Source organism: Oncorhynchus nerka, unplaced genomic scaffold (assembly GCF_034236695.1).
Source record: "Oncorhynchus nerka isolate Pitt River unplaced genomic scaffold, Oner_Uvic_2.0 unplaced_scaffold_963, whole genome shotgun sequence".
NCBI lineage: Eukaryota > Metazoa > Chordata > Actinopteri > Salmoniformes > Salmonidae > Oncorhynchus > Oncorhynchus nerka.
The window spans coordinates 129843-147444 of NW_027040352.1; the positions used below are offsets into that span (position 1 = coordinate 129843).

A 17602-nucleotide genomic window follows, 5' to 3' on the forward strand; every position below is an offset into this window, starting at 1 on the left:
TGACCTCTACCCCCTGACCTCTACCCCCTGACCTCCACTCCCTGACCTCTAACCCCTGACCTCTAACCCCCTGACCCCCACCCCCTGACCTCTAACCCCTGACCTCTAACCCCTGACCTCTAACCCCTGACCTCTACCCCCTGACCTCTACCCCTGACCTCTACCCCCTGACCTCTACCCCCTGACCTCTACCCCCTGACCCCCACCCCTGACCTCTAACCCCCTGACCTCTAACCCCTGACCTCCACCCCTGACCTCCACCCCCTGACCTCCACTCCCTGACCTCTACCCCCTGACCACTATCCCTGTCTACTGCAGCTCCTCCAAGTAGGTCCTCTGGTCCATTAAAACTAGTAAATTACCTGACCTCTACCATCTGACCTCTCTCTTCTCCAGGGGCCTCCAGAGCTTGCTGAACCCAGTCCTAGCCAACATCTTGGAGGCTGACCTCTCTCTCTCTCTCCTCCAGGGGCCTCCAGAGCTTGCTGACCCCAGTCCTTGCCAACATCTTGGAGGCTGACCTCTGACCTCTCTCTCTCTCTCCTCCAGGGGCCTCCAGAGCTTGCTGACCCCAGTCCTAGCCAACATCTTGGAGGCTGACCTCTGACCTCTCTCTCTCTCCTCCAAGGGCCTCCAGAGCTTGCTGACCCCAGTCCTAGCCAACATCTTGGAGGCTGACCTCTAACCTCTGACCTCTCTCTCTCCTCCAGGGGCCTCCAGAGCTTGCTGACCCAAGTCCTAGTCAACATCTTGGAGGCTGACCTCACTCTCTCTCTCCTCCAGGGGCCTCCTGAGCTTGCTGACCCCAGTCCTAGCCAACATCTTGGAGGCTAACCTCTGACCTCTCTCTCCTTCAGGGGCCTCCAGAGCTTGCTGACCCCAGTCCTAGCCAACATCTTGGAGGCTGACCTCTAACCTCTGACCTCTCTCTCGCTCCTCCAGGGGCTTCCAGAGCTTGCTGACCCCAGTCCTAGCCAACATCTTGGAGGCTGACCTCTAACCTCTCTCTCTCCTCCAGGGGCCTCCAGAGCTTGCTGACCCCATTCCTAGCCAACATCTTGGAGGCTGACCTCTAACCTCTGATCTCTCTCTCCTCCAGGGGCCTCCAGAGCTTGCTGACCCCAGTCCTAGCCAACATCTTGGAGGCTGACCAGGAGAAGTGTTGGGGCTTTGACCAGTTCTTTGCTGAGACCAGTGATATCCTGCATCGTACCGTGGTGTTGGTCTTCAGTCTACAGCAGGCTACTCTCCACTACATCTACATCCACCAGTACAATACGTGAGTCTCCACTACATCTACATCCACCAGTACAATACGTGAGTCTCCACTACATCTACATCCACCAGTACAATACGTGAGTCTCCACTACATCTACATCCACCAGTACAATACATGAGTCTCCACTACATCTACATCCACCAGTACAATACATGAGTCTCCACTACATCTACATCCACCAGTACAATACGTGAGTCTCTCCACCAGTACAATACGTGAGTCTCCACTACATCTACATCCACCAGTACAATACGTTACAGCCTTATTCTAAAATGTCTAAAATTATTTTTTCACCTCATCAATCTACACACAATACCCCATAATGACATCACAATACCCCATAATGACATCACAATACCCCATAATGACATCACAATACCCCATAATGACATCACAATACCCCATAATGACAAAGCAAAAATGTGTTTTTAGTTATTTTAGCACCTTCCAGAATGACAACCGTCTCTGCAGCACTCCACCAATCAGGTCTTTATGGTAGAGTAGCCAGACGGAAGCCACTCCACCAATCAGGTCTTTATGGTAGAGTAGCCAGACGGAAGCCACTCCACCAATCAGGTCTTTATGGTAGAGTAGCCAGACGGAAGCCACTCCACCAATCAGGTCTTTATGGTAGAGTAGCCAGACGGAAGCCACTCCACCAATCAGGTCTTTATGGTAGAGTGGCCAGACGGAAGCCACTCCACCAATCAGGTCTTTATGGTAGAGTAGCCAGACGGAAGCCACTCCACCAATCAGGTCTTTATGGTAGAGTAGCCAGACGGAAACCACTCCACCAATCAGGTCTTTATGGTAGAGTGGCCAGACGGAAGCCACTCCACCAATCAGGTCTTTATGGTAGAGTGGCCAGACGGAAGCCACTCCACCAATCAGGTCTTTATGGTAGAGTAGCCAGACGGAAGCCACTCCACCAATCAGGTCTTTATGGTAGAGTAGCCAGACGGAAGCCACTCCACCAATCAGGTCTTTATGGTAGAGTGGCCAGACGGAAGCCACTCCACCAATCAGGTCTTTATGGTAGAGTAGCCAGACGGAAGCCACTCCACCAATCAGGTCTTTATGGTAGAGTAGCCAGACGGAAGCCACTCCACCAATCAGGTCTTTATGGTAGAGTGGCCAGACGGAAGCCACTCCACCAATCAGGTCTTTATGGTAGAGTAGCCAGACGGAAGCCACTCCACCAATCAGGTCTTTATGGTAGAGTAACCAGACGGAAGCCACTCCTCAATAAAAGGCACAACCTGCTTGGAGTTTGCCAAAAGGCACCTAAAGACTCTCAGACCAGGAGAAACAAGATTCTCTGGTCTGATGAAACCAAGTTTGTACTCTTGGCCTGAATGCCAAGCGTCGTCACGTCTGGAGGAAACCTGGCACCATCCCTACAGTGAAGCATGGTGGTGGCGGCATCATCCCTACAGTGAAGCATGGTGGTGGCACCATCCCTACAGTGAAGCATGGTGGTGGCGGCACCATCCCTACAGTGAAGCATGGTGGTGGCAGCATCATGCTGTGGGGATGTTTTTCAGCGGCAGGGACTGGCGTAGCAAAGTACAGAGAGATCCTTGATGAAAACCTGCTTCAGAGCACTCAGGACCTCAGACTGGGGCGAAGGTTCACCGTCCAACAGGACAACCACCCTAATTACACATCCAAGACAACGTTGGAGTGGCTTCGGGACAAATCTTTGAATGTCCCTGAGTGGCCCAGCCAGAGCCCGGACTTGAACCCGATCGAACATCTCTGGAGAGACCTGAAAATAGCTGTGCAGCGACGCTCCCCATATAACCTGACAGAGCTTGAGAGGATCTGCAGAGAAGAATGGGAGAAACTCCCCAAATACAGGTGTGCTAAACTTTAGGGTCACCGTTGATAATGACAGACTCTGGTTGTGATCCTGCTCTCCGAGGATGTCGGATCGGACAAATAGGACCAAACAAAACACTGACCATACACACAGAATGATTACTTTTCTCTCTAAACTGCTAGAGGCTAACCCTTAACCTCTGACCTCTCTCCCCAGGGCGACTCTCTTCCAGGAGCTGTTGTCTCGTCGGTGCAGTATCCCGGTCCATAACCAGGAGCTCTTGTACGAGGGGCGACGCCTACAGCTTGAGCCCAACCGCCAAGCCCAGACCTTCCCGCGGACCTCCAGAGACAACCCCATCATGCTGCTCAGCAGAGAGTCCGTAGCTACAGTGGGGCTCATCTTCGAGGACCGTAAGAGTCTTTATTATTAGCATCGATGTGGAAATGGGATTTTTACACTGAACACAAATACAGACAACATGTGAAGTGTTGGTGCCATGTGTTGAAATTAAAGATCCCGGAAATGTTTCCGTACGCACAGAAAGATGATTTCTGTCACGTTTTTGGGCACGAATTTGTTTTACATCCCCGTCACGTAGCATTTCTCCTTTGACAAGATAATTGACCTGACTGCAGTTCGGGGTCGTAATCGACTTCGTTGGGAAAACGCTTCCCTTCGATGTCCACTGACACACTGGAGAAGCTCTTCACGGACGAATCCCGGTTTAACCTACCGGGGCAGAACCGGGGAAGAACCGGGGCAGACGGCGTTGTGAACAGAGTGCCCCATGATGGGGTTAAAGCTCTTCACGGGACGAATCCCGGTTTAAACTACCGGGGCAGAACCGGGGCAGACGGCGTTGTGAACAGAGTGCCCCATGATGGGGTTAAAGCTCTTCACGGGACGAATCCCGGTTTAAACTACCGGGGCAGACGGCGTTGTGAACAGAGTGCCCCATGATGGGGTTATGGTAATGGGCAGGCATAAGCTATGAACAACCAACACAGTTACATTTTATTGATGGCAATTTGAATGCACAGAGATACCGTGACGACATCTGGCGCCATCACCTCATGTTTCAGCATGATAATGCACGTCTCAAGGATCTGTACACAATTCCAGGAAGCTGAAAATGTCCCAGTTCTTCCATGGCCTGCATACTCATTAAACATGTCACCCCATTGAGCATGTTTGGGATGCTCTGGATCGACGTGTACGACAGCGTGTTCCAGTTCCCGCCCAATACCCAGCAGCTTAGCGCAGCCATTGAAGAGGAGTGGGACAACATTCCACAATCAACAGCCTGATCAACTCTGAAGGAGACGTGTCGCGCTGCATGAGACAAATGGTGGGCACACCAGATACTGACTGGTTTTCTGATCACACCAGATACTGACTGGTTTTCTGATCACAACAGATACTGACTGGTTTTCTGATCCACACCAGATACGGACTGGTTTTCTGATCCACACCAGATACTGACTGGTTTTCTGATCCACACCAGATACTGACTGGTTTTCTGATCCACACCAGATACTGACTGGTTTTCTGATCCACACCAGATACTGACCGGTTTTCTGATCCACACCAGATACTGACCGGTTTTCTGGTCACACCAGATACTGACTGGTTTTCTGATCCACACCAGATACTGACTGGTTTTCTGATCCACACCAGATACTGACTGGTTTTCTGATCCACACCAGATACTGACTGGTTTTCTGATCCACACCAGATACTGACCGGTTTTCTGATCCACACCAGATACTGACTGGTGTTCTGATCCACACCAGATACTGACTGGTTTTCTGATCACACCAGATACTGACTGGTTTTCTGATCCACACCAGATACTGACTGGTGTTCTGATCCACACCAGATACTGACTGGTTTTCTGATCACACCAGATACTGACTGGTTTTCTGATCCACACCAGATACTGACTGGTGTTCTGATCCACACCAGATACTGACTGGTGTTCTGATCCACACCAGATACTGACTGGTTTTCTGATCCACACCAGATACTGACTGGTGTTCTGATCCACACCAGATACTGACTGGTTTTCTGATCACACCAGATACTGACTGGTTTTCTGATCCACACCAGATACTGACTGGTTTTCTGATCCACACCAGATACTGACTGGTTTTCTGATCCACACCAGATACTGACTGGTTCTGATCCACACCAGATACTGACTGGTTTTCTGATCCACACCAGATACTGACTGGTTTTCTGATCCACACCAGATACTGACTGGTTTTCTGATCCACACCAGATACTGACCGGTTTTCTGATCCACACCAGATACTGACTGGTTCTGATCCACACCAGATACTGACTGGTTTTCTGATCCACACCAGATACTGACTGGTTTTCTGATCCACACCAGATACTGACTGGTTTTCTGATCCACACCAGATACTGACTGGTTTTCTGATCCACACCAGATACTGACTGGTTTTCTGATCCACACCAGATACTGACTGGTTTTCTGATCCACACCAGATACTGACTGGTTTTCTGATCCACACCAGATACTGACTGGTGTTCTGATCCACACCAGATACTGACTGGTTTTCTGATCCATGCCAGATACTGACTGGTGTTCTGATCCACACCAGATACTGACTGGTTTTCTGATCACACCAGATACTGACTGGTTTTCTGATCCACACCAGATACGGACCGGTTTTCTGATCCACACCAGATACTGACTGGTTTTCTGATCCACACCAGATACTGACTGGTTTTCTGATCCACACCAGATACTGACTGGTTTTCTGATCCACACCAGATACTGACTGGTTTTCTGATCCACCCCAGATACTGACTGGTTTTCTGATCCACACCAGATACTGACTGGTTTTCTGATCCACACCAGATACTGACTGGTTTTCTGATCCACCCCAGATACTGACTGGTTTTCTGATCCACACCAGATACTGACTGGTTTTCTGATCCACACCAGATACTGACTGGTTTTCTGATCCACACCAGATACTGACTGGTTCTGATCCACACCAGATACTGACTGGTTTTCTGATCCACACCAGATACTGACTGGTTTTCTGATCCACACCAGATACGGACCGGTTTTCTGATCCACACCAGATACTGACTGGTTCTGATCCACACCAGATACTGACTGGTTCTGATCCACACCAGATACTGACTGGTTTTCTGATCCACACCAGATACTGACTGGTTTTCTGATCCACACCAGATACTGACTGGTTTTCTGATCCACACCAGATACTGACTGGTTTTCTGATCCACACCAGATACTGACTGGTTTTCTGATCCACACCAGATACTGACTGGTTTTCTGATCCACACCAGATACTGACTGGTTTTCTGATCCACACCAGATACTGACTGGTTTTCTGATCCACACCAGATACTGACTGGTTTTCTGATCCACACCAGATACTGACTGGTTTTCTGATCCACACCAGATACTGACTGGTTTTCTGATCCACACCAGATACTGACTGGTTTTCTGATCCACACCAGATACTGACTGGTTTTCTGATCCACACCAGATACTGACTGGTTTTCTGATCCACACCAGATATGACTGGTTTTCTGACCAGATACTGACTGGTTTTCTGATCCACACCAGATACTGACTGGTTTTCTGATCCACACCAGATACTGACTGGTTTTCTGATCCACACCAGATACTGACTGGTTTTCTGATCCACACCAGATACTGACTGGTTTTCTGATCCACACCAGATACTGACTGGTTTTCTGATCCACACCAGATACTGACTGGTTTTCTGATCCACACCAGATACTGACTGGTTTTCTGATCCACACCAGATACTGACCGGTTTTCTGATCCACACCAGATACTGACTGGTTTTCTGATCCACACCAGATACTGACTGGTTTTCTGATCCACACCAGATACTGACTGGTTTTCTGATCCACACCAGATACTGACTGGTTTTCTGATCCACACCAGATACTGACTGGTTTTCTGATCCACACCAGATACTGACTGGTTTTCTGATCCACACCAGATACTGACTGGTTTTCTGATCCACACCAGATACTGACTGGTTCTCTGATCCACACCAGATACTGACTGGTTTTCTGATCCACACCAGATACTGACTGGTTTTCTGATCCACACCAGATACTGACTGGTTTTCTGATCCACACCAGATACTGACTGGTTCTGATCCACACCAGATACTGACTGGTTCTGATCCACACCAGATACTGACTGGTTCTGATCCACACCAGATACTGACTGGTTCTGATCCACACCAGATACGGACTGGTTCTGATCCACACCAGATACTGACTGGTTTTCTGATCCACACCAGATACTGACTGGTTCTGATCCACACCAGATACTGACTGGTTCTGATCCACACCAGATACTGACTGGTTCTGATCCATGCCCCTGCCTTTTTTTAAAGGTATCTGTCACCAACAGATGCATATCTGTATTCCAAGTCATGTGAAATCCACAGATTAGGGTCTAATGAATTTATTTCAATTGACTGATTTCCTTCTAAAATTCTTTAATTGTTGCATGTTGTGTTTAAATTGTGTTCAGCCCTTCAGTGTTTTCTTGTATTTGTGTTGCGGGAGGCAGACAGGTATTCCCTTTGGGGGAAACAGGACTTTACATAGACAGTAACGGGCAGACGGAGGTTAACGGGCAGACGGAGGTTAACGGGCAGACAGGTATTCCCTTTGGGGGAAACAGGACTTTACATAGACAGTAACGGCAGACAGAGGTTAACGGGCAGACGGAGGTTAACGGGCAGACGGAGGTTAACGGGCAGACAGGTATTCCCTTTGGGGGAAACAGGACTTTACATAGACAGGGACGGAGGTTAACGGGCAGACGGAGGTTAACGGGCAGACGGAGGTTAACGGGCAGACGGAGGTTAACGGGCAGACGGAGGTTAACGACAGACGGAGGTTAACGGGCAGACAGGTATTCCCTTTGGGGGAAACAGGACTTTACATAGACAGGGACTGAGGTTAACGACAGACGGAGGTTAACGACAGACGGAGGTTAACGGGCAGACGGAGGTTAACGGGCAGACGGAGGTTAACGGGCAGACGGAGGTTAACGGGCAGACGGAGGTTAACGACAGACGGAGGTTAACGGGCAGACAGGTATTCCCTTTGGGGGAAACAGGACTTTACATAGACAGGGACTGAGGTTAACGACAGACGGAGGTTAACGACAGACGGAGGTTAACGGGCAGACGGAGGTTAACGGGCAGACGGAGGTTAACGGGCAGACGGAGGTTAACGGGCAGACGGAGGTTAACGGGCAGACGGAGGTTAACGGGCAGACGGAGGTTAACGGGCAGACGGAGGTTAACGGGCAGACGGAGGCTGACGGGCAGACGGAGGCTGAGGTTAACGGGCAGACGGAGGCTGAGGTTAACGGGCAGACGGAGGCTGAGGTTAACAGACCTCAGTCTCTATCTATCTGTCTGTCTGGCTGTTAACCTCAGTCTCTATTGATCTCCACAGCGAGTCCTCCTAAAGTCCAGCCTCGCTACGATCTGGACCTGGATGCCAGCTATGCCAAGGTAACTATATGTTATGCTATATGTTATGCTAGCTATGCCAAGGTAACTATATATTATGTTATATGTTATGCTAGCTACGCCAAGGTAACTATATATTATGCTATATGTTATGCCAGCTATGCCAAGGTAACTATATATTATGCTATATGTTATGCCAGCTATGCCAAGGTAACTATAGGTTATGCTATATATTATGCCAGCTATGCCAAGGTAACTATATATTATGCTATATGTTATGCCAGCTATGCCAAGGTAACTATATATTATGCTATATGTTATGCCAGCTATGCCAAGGTAACTATAGGTTATGCTATATGTTATGCCAGCTATGCCAAGGTAACTATATATTATGCTATATGTTATGCCAGCTATGCCAAGGTAACTATATGTTATGCTATATGTTATGCCAGCTATGCCAAGGTAACTATATATTATGCTATATGTTATGCCAGCTATGCCAAGGTAACTATATATTATGCCAGCTATGCCAAGGTAACTAAATGTTATGCCAGCTATGCCAAGGTAACTATATATTATGCTAAATGTTATGCCAGCTATGCCAAAGTAACTATATATTATGCTATATGTTATGCCAGCTATGCCAAGGTAACTATATATTATGCTATATGTTATGCCAGCTATGCCAAGGTAACTATATATTATGCTATATGTTATGCCAGCTATGCCAAGGTAACTATATATTATGCTATATGTTATGCCAGCTATGCCAAGGTAACTATATATTATGCCAGCTATGCCAAGGTAACTAAATGTTATGCCAGCTATGCCAAGGTAACTATATATTATGCCAGCTATGCCAAGGTAACTAAATGTTATGCCAGCTATGCCAAGGTAACTATATATTATGCCAGCTATGCCAAGGTAACTAAATGTTATGCCAGCTATGCCAAGGTAACTATATGTTATGCCAGCTATGCCAAGGTAACTATATATTATGCTAAATGTTATGCCAGCTATGCCAAAGTAACTATATATTATGCTATATGTTATGCCAGCTATGCCAAGGTAACTAAATGTTATGCCAGCTATGCCAAGGTAACTATATATTATGCCAGCTATGCCAAGGTAACTATAGGTTATGCCAGCGATGCCAAGGTAACTATATATTATGCCAGCTATGCCAAGGTAACTAAATGTTATGCCAGCGATGCCAAGGTAACTAAATGTTATGCCAGCTATGCCAAGGTAACTATATATTATGCCAGCTATGCCAAGGTAACTAAATGTTATGCCAGCTATGCCAAGGTAACTATGTATTATGCTATATGTTATGCCAGCTATGCCAAGGTAACTATATATTATGCTATATGTTATGCCAGCTATGCCAAGGTAACTATATATTATGCTATATGTTATGCCAGCTATGCCAAGGTAACTATATATTATGCTATATGTTATGCCAGCTATGCCAAGGTAACTATATATTATGCCAGCTATGCCAAGGTAACTAAAGGTTATGCCAGCTATGCCAAGGTAACTAAATGTTATGCCAGCTATGCCAAGGTAACTATATATTATGCCAGCTATGCCAAGGTAACTAAATGTTATGCCAGCTATGCCAAGGTAACTATATATTATGCTATATGTTATGCCAGCTATGCCAATGTAACTAAATGTTATGCCAGCTATGCCAAGGTAACTATATATTATGCTATATGTTATGCCAGCTATGCCAATGTAACTAAATGTTATGCCAGCTATGCCAAGGTAACTATGTTATGCCAGCTATGCCAAGGTAACTATATATTATGCTATATGTTATGCCAGCTATGCCAAAGTAACTATATATTATGCTATATGTTATGCCAGCTATGCCAAGGTAACTATGTTATGCCAGCTATGCCAAGGTAACTAAATGTTATGCCAGCTATGCCAAGGTAACTAAATGTTATGCCAGCTATGCCAAGGTAACTATGTTATGCTAGCTATGCCAAGGTAACTATAGGTTATGCTATATGTTATGCCAGCTATGCCAAGGTAACTATATATTATGCTATATGTTATGCCAGCTATGCCAAGGTAACTAAATGTTATGCCAGCTATGCCAAGGTAACTAAAGGTTATGCCAGCTATGCCAAGGTAACTATAGGTTATGCCAGCTATGCCAAGGTAACTAAAGGTTATGCCAGCTATGCCAAGGTAACTAAATGTTATGCCAGCTATGCCAAGGTAACTATAGGTTATGCCAGCTATGCCAAGGTAACTATAGGTTATGCCAGCTATGCCAAGGTAACTAAATGTTATGCCAGCTATGCCAAGGTAACTAAATGTTATGCCAGCTATGCCAAGGTAACTATATATTATGCCAGCTATGCCAAGGTAACTAAATGTTATGCCAGCTATGCCAAGGTAACTAAATGTTATGCCAGCTATGCCAAGGTAACTAAATGTTATGCCAGCTATGCCAAGGTAACTAAAGGTTATGCCAGCTATGCCAAGGTAACTATATATTATGCCAGCGATGCCAAGGTAACTATATATTATGCCAGCGATGCCAAGGTAACTATATATTATGCCAGCTATGCCAAGGTAACTATATATTATGCCAGCTATGCCAAGGTAACTATATATTATGCCAGCGATGCCAAGGTAACTAAATGTTATGCCAGCTATGCCAAGGTAACTAAATGTTATGCCAGCTATGCCAAGGTAACTATATATTATGCTATATGTTATGCCAGCTATGCCAAGGTAACTATAGGTTATGCTATATGTTATGCCAGCTATGCCAAGGTAACTATATATTATGCCAGCTATGCCAAGGTAACTAAATGTTATGCCAGCTATGCCAAGGTAACTAAAGGTTATGCCAGCTATGCCAAGGTAACTAAATGTTATGCCAGCTATGCCAAGGTAACTAAATGTTATGCCAGCTATGCCAAGGTAACTATATATTATGCTATATGTTATGCCAGCTATGCCAAGGTAACTATATATTATGCCAGCTATGCCAATGTAACTAAATGTTATGCCAGCTATGCCAAGGTAACTATATATTATGCTATATGTTATGCCAGCTATGCCAAGGTAACTATATATTATGCTATATGTTATGCCAGCTATGCCAAAGTAACTATATATTATGCTATATGTTATGCCAGCTATGCCAAGGTAACTAAATGTTATGCCAGCTATGCCAAGGTAACTAAATGTTATGCCAGCTATGCCAAGGTAACTATAGGTTATGCCAGCTATGCCAAAGTAACTATATATTATGCTATATGTTATGCCAGCTATGCCAAGGTAACTATATGTTATGCCAGCTATGCCAAGGTAACTATAGGTTATGCCAGCTATGCCAAGGTAACTAAATGTTATGCCAGCTATGCCAAGGTAACTAAATGTTATGCCAGCTATGCCAAGGTAACTATAGGTTATGCCAGCTATGCCAAAGTAACTATATATTATGCTATATGTTATGCCAGCTATGCCAAGGTAACTATATGTTATGCCAGCTATGCCAAGGTAACTATAGGTTATGCCAGCTATGCCAAGGTAACTATATGTTAATGCTGCAGGGCATTCAGAAAGTATTCAGACCCCTTCCCCTTTTCCACATTTTGTTACGTTACAGTGACTTATTCTAAAATGAATAAATAAATAAAGTACTGAGTAAAGGGTCTATATATATATATATACCCCTCCCTACCACTGAGTAAAGGGTCTATATATATATATATACCCCTCCCTACCACTGTATATAGCCCAGTCAAACTGTTCGCTGCTCTGGCCCCCCAAGGGTACTGAGTAAAGGGTCTATATATAGCCCAGTCAAACTGTTCGCTGCTCTGGCCCCCCAAGGGTACTGAGTAAAGGGTCTATATATAGCCCAGTCAAACTGTTCGCTGCTCTGGCCCCCCAAGGGTACTGAGTAAAGGGTCTATATATAGCCCAGTCAAACTGTTCGCTGCTCTGGCCCCCCAAGGGTACTGAGTAAAGGGTCTATATATAGCCCAGTCAAACTGTTCGCTGCTCTGGCCCCCCAAGGGTACTGAGTAAAGGGTCTATATATAGCCCAGTCAAACTGTTCGCTGCTCTGGCCCCCCAAGGGTACTGAGTAAAGGGTCTATATATAGCCCAGTCAAACTGTTCGCTGCTCTGGCCCCCCAAGGGTACTGAGTAAAGGGTCTATATATAGCCCAGTCAAACTGTTCGCTGCTCTGGCCCCCCAAGGGTACTGAGTAAAGGGTCTATATATAGCCCAGTCAAAACTGTTCGCTGCTCTGGCCCCCCAAGGGTACTGAGTAAAGGGTCTATATATAGCCCAGTCAAACTGTTCGCTGCTCTGGCCCCCCAAGGGTACTGAGTAAAGGGTCTATATATAGCCCAGTCAAACTGTTCGCTGCTCTGGCCCCCCAAGGGTACTGAGTAAAGGGTCTATATATAGCCCAGTCAAAACTGTTCGCTGCTCTGGCCCCCCAAGGGTACTGAGTAAAGGGTCTATATATAGCCCAGTCAAACTGTTCGCTGCTCTGGCCCCCCAAGGGTACTGAGTAAAGGGTCTATATATAGCCCAGTCAAACTGTTCGCTGCTCTGGCCCCCCAAGGGTACTGAGTAAAGGGTCTATATATAGCCCAGTCAAACTGTTCGCTGCTCTGGCCCCCCAAGGGTACTGAGTAAAGGGTCTATATATAGCCCAGTCAAAACTGTTCGCTGCTCTGGCCCCCCAAGGGTACTGAGTAAAGGGTCTATATATAGCCCAGTCAAACTGTTCGCTGCTCTGGCCCCCCAAGGGTACTGAGTAAAGGGTCTATATATAGCCCAGTCAAACTGTTCGCTGCTCTGGCCCCCCAAGGGTACTGAGTAAAGGGTCTATATATAGCCCAGTCAAAACTGTTCGCTGCTCTGGCCCCCCAAGGGTACTGAGTAAAGGGTCTATATAGCCCAGTCAAACTGTTCGCTGCTCTGGCCCCCCAAGGGTACTGAGTAAAGGGTCTATATATAGCCCAGTCAAACTGTTCGCTGCTCTGGCCCCCCAAGGGTACTGAGTAAAGGGTCTATATATAGCCCAGTCAAACTGTTCGCTGCTCTGGCCCCCCAATGGTGAAGGGTCCGAACACTTATGTAAATGAGATATTTCCGTTTTTTTTTTTTTTGAACATAAACTGTTTCTGAGTTGTCTTTATGGGGTATTGTGATGTCATTATGGGGCATTGTGATGTCATTATGGGGCATTGTGATGTCATTATGGGGCATTGTGATGTCATTATGGGGCATTGTGATGTCATTATGGGGCATTGTGATGTCATTATGGGGCATTGTGATGTCATTATGGGGCATTGTGATGTCATTATGGGGCATTGTGATGTCTTTATGGGGCATTGTGATGTCATTATGGGGCATTGTGATGTCATTATGGGGCATTGTGATGTCATTATGGGGCATTGTGATGTCATTATGGGGCATTGTGCGCAAAAAAACATTTGAATCCATTATAGAATAAGGCTGTAATGTAACAAAATGTGGGAACATTCAAGGGGTCTGAATACTTTTGTGAAGGCAGTGTAAAGGTTATGCCAGCGATGCCAAGGTAACCAAGGTAACCGAGATCCGCTAGATGTCCGTCAGACTCTCACCCTGAGTAAAGCCACAAAACAACATGTAGCTCAACATGGGCAGGTTGCCGTTTATTGAGATGACTCATGTTCTGGAGGCAGCTCTGCAGCATGGTCACTAGCTGAATCCTAACCTTAACCACACTGCTAACCTATTCCCCCCCCCCCCCAAACAGAAGCTGTGTGTCCGTAGGGGGAGGATGGAGTGTGTGGTGCCTCTAACTAATATCCTAAAATGTCTTCCTCCGTTGTCCAGACGTTTGCAGGAGACGTGGGCCACCTGTGGAAGACCTCAGACTCCCTGTTGGTTTGTCAGGAGCTGGTCAGGAAGGGAGTCAGGGGACTGATGTAAGTCCTGTTAACTCAAACCTTACAATGCACCAGACAACCAGCACATTCACCTGGTATACCCCTCAACTGGTACACTGTTCACCTGGTATACCCCTCAACTGGTACACTGTTCACCTGGTATACCCCTCAACTGGTACACTGTTCACCTGGTATACCCCTCAACTGGTACACTGTTCACCTGGTATACCCCTCTGTCAACTGGTACACTGTTCACCTGGTATACCCCTCTGTCAACTGGTACACTGTTCACCTGGTATACCCCTCTGTCAACTGGTACACTGTTCACCTGGTATACCCCTCTGTCAACTGGTACACTGTTCACCTGGTATACCCCTCTGTCAACTGGTACACTGTTCACCTGGTATACCCCTCAACTGGTACACTGTTCACCTGGTATACCCCTCTGTCAACTGGTACACTGTTCACCTGATATACCCCTCTGTCAACTGGTACACTGTTCACCTGATATACCCCTCAACTGGTACACTGTTCACCTGGTATACCCCTCAACTGGTACACTGTTCACCTGGTATACCCCTCAACTGGTACACTGTTCACCTGATATACCCCTCAACTGGTACACTGTTCACCTGGTATACCCCTCAACTGGTACACTGTTCACCTGGTATACCCCTCAACTGGTACACTGTTCACCTGGTATACCCCTCTGTCAACTGGTACACTGTTCACCTGGTATACCCCTCAACTGGTACACTGTTCACCTGGTATACCCCTCAACTGGTACACTGTTCACCTGGTATACCCCTCAACTGGTACACTGTTCACCTGGTATACCCCTCTGTCAACTGGTACACTGTTCACCTGGTATACCCCTCAACTGGTACACTGTTCACCTGGTATACCCCTCAACTGGTACACTGTTCACCTGGTATACCCCTCTGTCAACTGGTACACTGTTCTCCTGGTATACCCCTCAACTGGTACACTGTTCTCCTGATATACCCCTCAACTGGTACACTGTTCTCCTGGTATACCCCTCAACTGGTACACTGTTCTCCTGGTATACCCCTCAACTGGTACACTGTTCACCTGGTATACCCCTCAACTGGTACACTGTTCTCCTAGTATACCCCTCAACTGGTACACTGTTCTCCTGGTATACCCCTCAACTGGTACACTGTTCACCTGGTATACCCCTCTGTCAACTGGTACACTGTTCACCTGGTATACCCCTCTGTCAACTGGTACACTGTTCACCTGGTATACCCCTCTGTCAACTGGTACACTGTTCACCTGATATACCCCTCAACTGGTACACTGTTCACCTGGTATACCCCTCAACTGGTACACTGTTCTCCTGGTATACCCCTCAACTGGTACACTGTTCACCTGGTATACCCCTCAACTGGTACACTGTTCTCCTGGTATACCCCTCAACTGGTACACTGTTCACCTGGTATACCCCTCTGTCAACTGGTACACTGTTCACCTGGTATACCCCTCTGTCAACTGGTACACTGTTCACCTGGTATACCCCTCTGTCAACTGGTACACTGTTCACCTGGTATACCCCTCTGTCAACTGGTACACTGTTCACCTGGTATACCCCTCTGTCAACTGGTACACTGTTCACCTGATATACCCCTCAACTGGTACACTGTTCACCTGGTATACCCCTCAACTGGTACACTGTTCTCCTGGTATACCCCTCAACTGGTACACTGTTCACCTGGTATACCCCTCAACTGGTACACTGTTCACCTGGTATACCCCTCTGTCAACTGGTACACTGTTCACCTGGTATACCCCTCTGTCAACTGGTACACTGTTCACCTGGTATACCCCTCTGTCAACTGGTACACTGTTCACCTGGTATACCCCTCAACTGGTACACTGTTCTCCTGGTATACCCCTCAACTGGTACACTGTTCTCTTGATATACCCCTCAACTGGTACACTGTTCACCTGATATACCCCTCTGTCAACTGGTACACTGTTCACCTGGTATACCCCTCTGTCAACTGGTACACTGTTCTCCTGGTATACCCCTCAACTGTTACACTGTTCACCTGGTATACCCCTCTGTCAACTGGTACACTGTTCACCTGATATACCCCTCTGTCAACTGGTACACTGTTCACCTGGTATACCCCTCAACTGGTACTGTTCTCCTGGTATACCCCTCAACTGGTACACTGTTCACCTGTTATACCCCTCAACTGGTACACTGTTCACCTGGTATACCCCTCAACTGGTACACTGTTCACCTGGTATACCCCTCTGTCAACTGGTACACTGTTCTCCTGGTATACCCCTCAACTGGTACACTGTTCTCCTGATATACCCCTCAACTGGTACACTGTTCACCTGATATACCCCTCTGTCAACTGGTACACTGTTCTCCTGGTATACCCCTCAACTGGTACACTGTTCTCCTGGTATACCCCTCAACTGGTACACTGTTCACCTGGTATACCCCTCAACTGGTACACTGTTCTCCTGGTATACCCCTCAACTGGTACACTGTTCTCCTGGTATACCCCTCAACTGGTACACTGTTCACCTGGTATACCCTTCTGTCAACTGGTACACTGTTCACCTGGTATACCCCTCAACTGGTACACTGTTCACCTGGTATACCCCTCTGTCAACTGGTACACTGTTCACCTGGTATACCCCTCTGTCAACTGGTACACTGTTCACCTGGTATACCCCTCTGTCAACTGGTACACTGTTCACCTGGTATACCCCTCTGTCAACTGGTACACTGTTCACCTGATATACCCCTCAACTGGTACACTGTTCACCTGGTATACCCCTCAACTGGTACACTGTTCTCCTGGTATACCCCTCAACTGGTACACTGTTCACCTGGTATACCCCTCAACTGGTACACTGTTCACCTGGTATACCCCTCAACTGGTACACTGTTCACCTGGTATACCCCTCAACTGGTACACTGTTCACCTGGTATACCCCTCTGTCAACTGGTACACTGTTCACCTGGTATACCCCTCAACTGGTACACTGTTC

At 47.0% G+C, this 17602-nt stretch overlaps 1 protein-coding gene across 3 annotated transcripts in view; it reads left to right on the forward strand.

The window, feature by feature from the left end:
• The window catches only part of tbk1 (TANK-binding kinase 1), a 79768-nt gene that overhangs the window by 40275 nt on the left and 21891 nt on the right, over positions 1–17602 (forward strand). For all 3 annotated transcript variants that reach the window (XM_065016583.1, XM_065016584.1, XM_065016585.1), the window contains 4 exons: positions 1100–1279; positions 3318–3514; positions 8622–8680; positions 14514–14605. In XM_065016583.1, coding sequence (XP_064872655.1) covers positions 1100–1279; positions 3318–3514; positions 8622–8680; positions 14514–14605 — 528 coding nt within the window. The remainder of the gene's footprint in view (positions 1–1099; positions 1280–3317; positions 3515–8621; positions 8681–14513; positions 14606–17602) is intronic.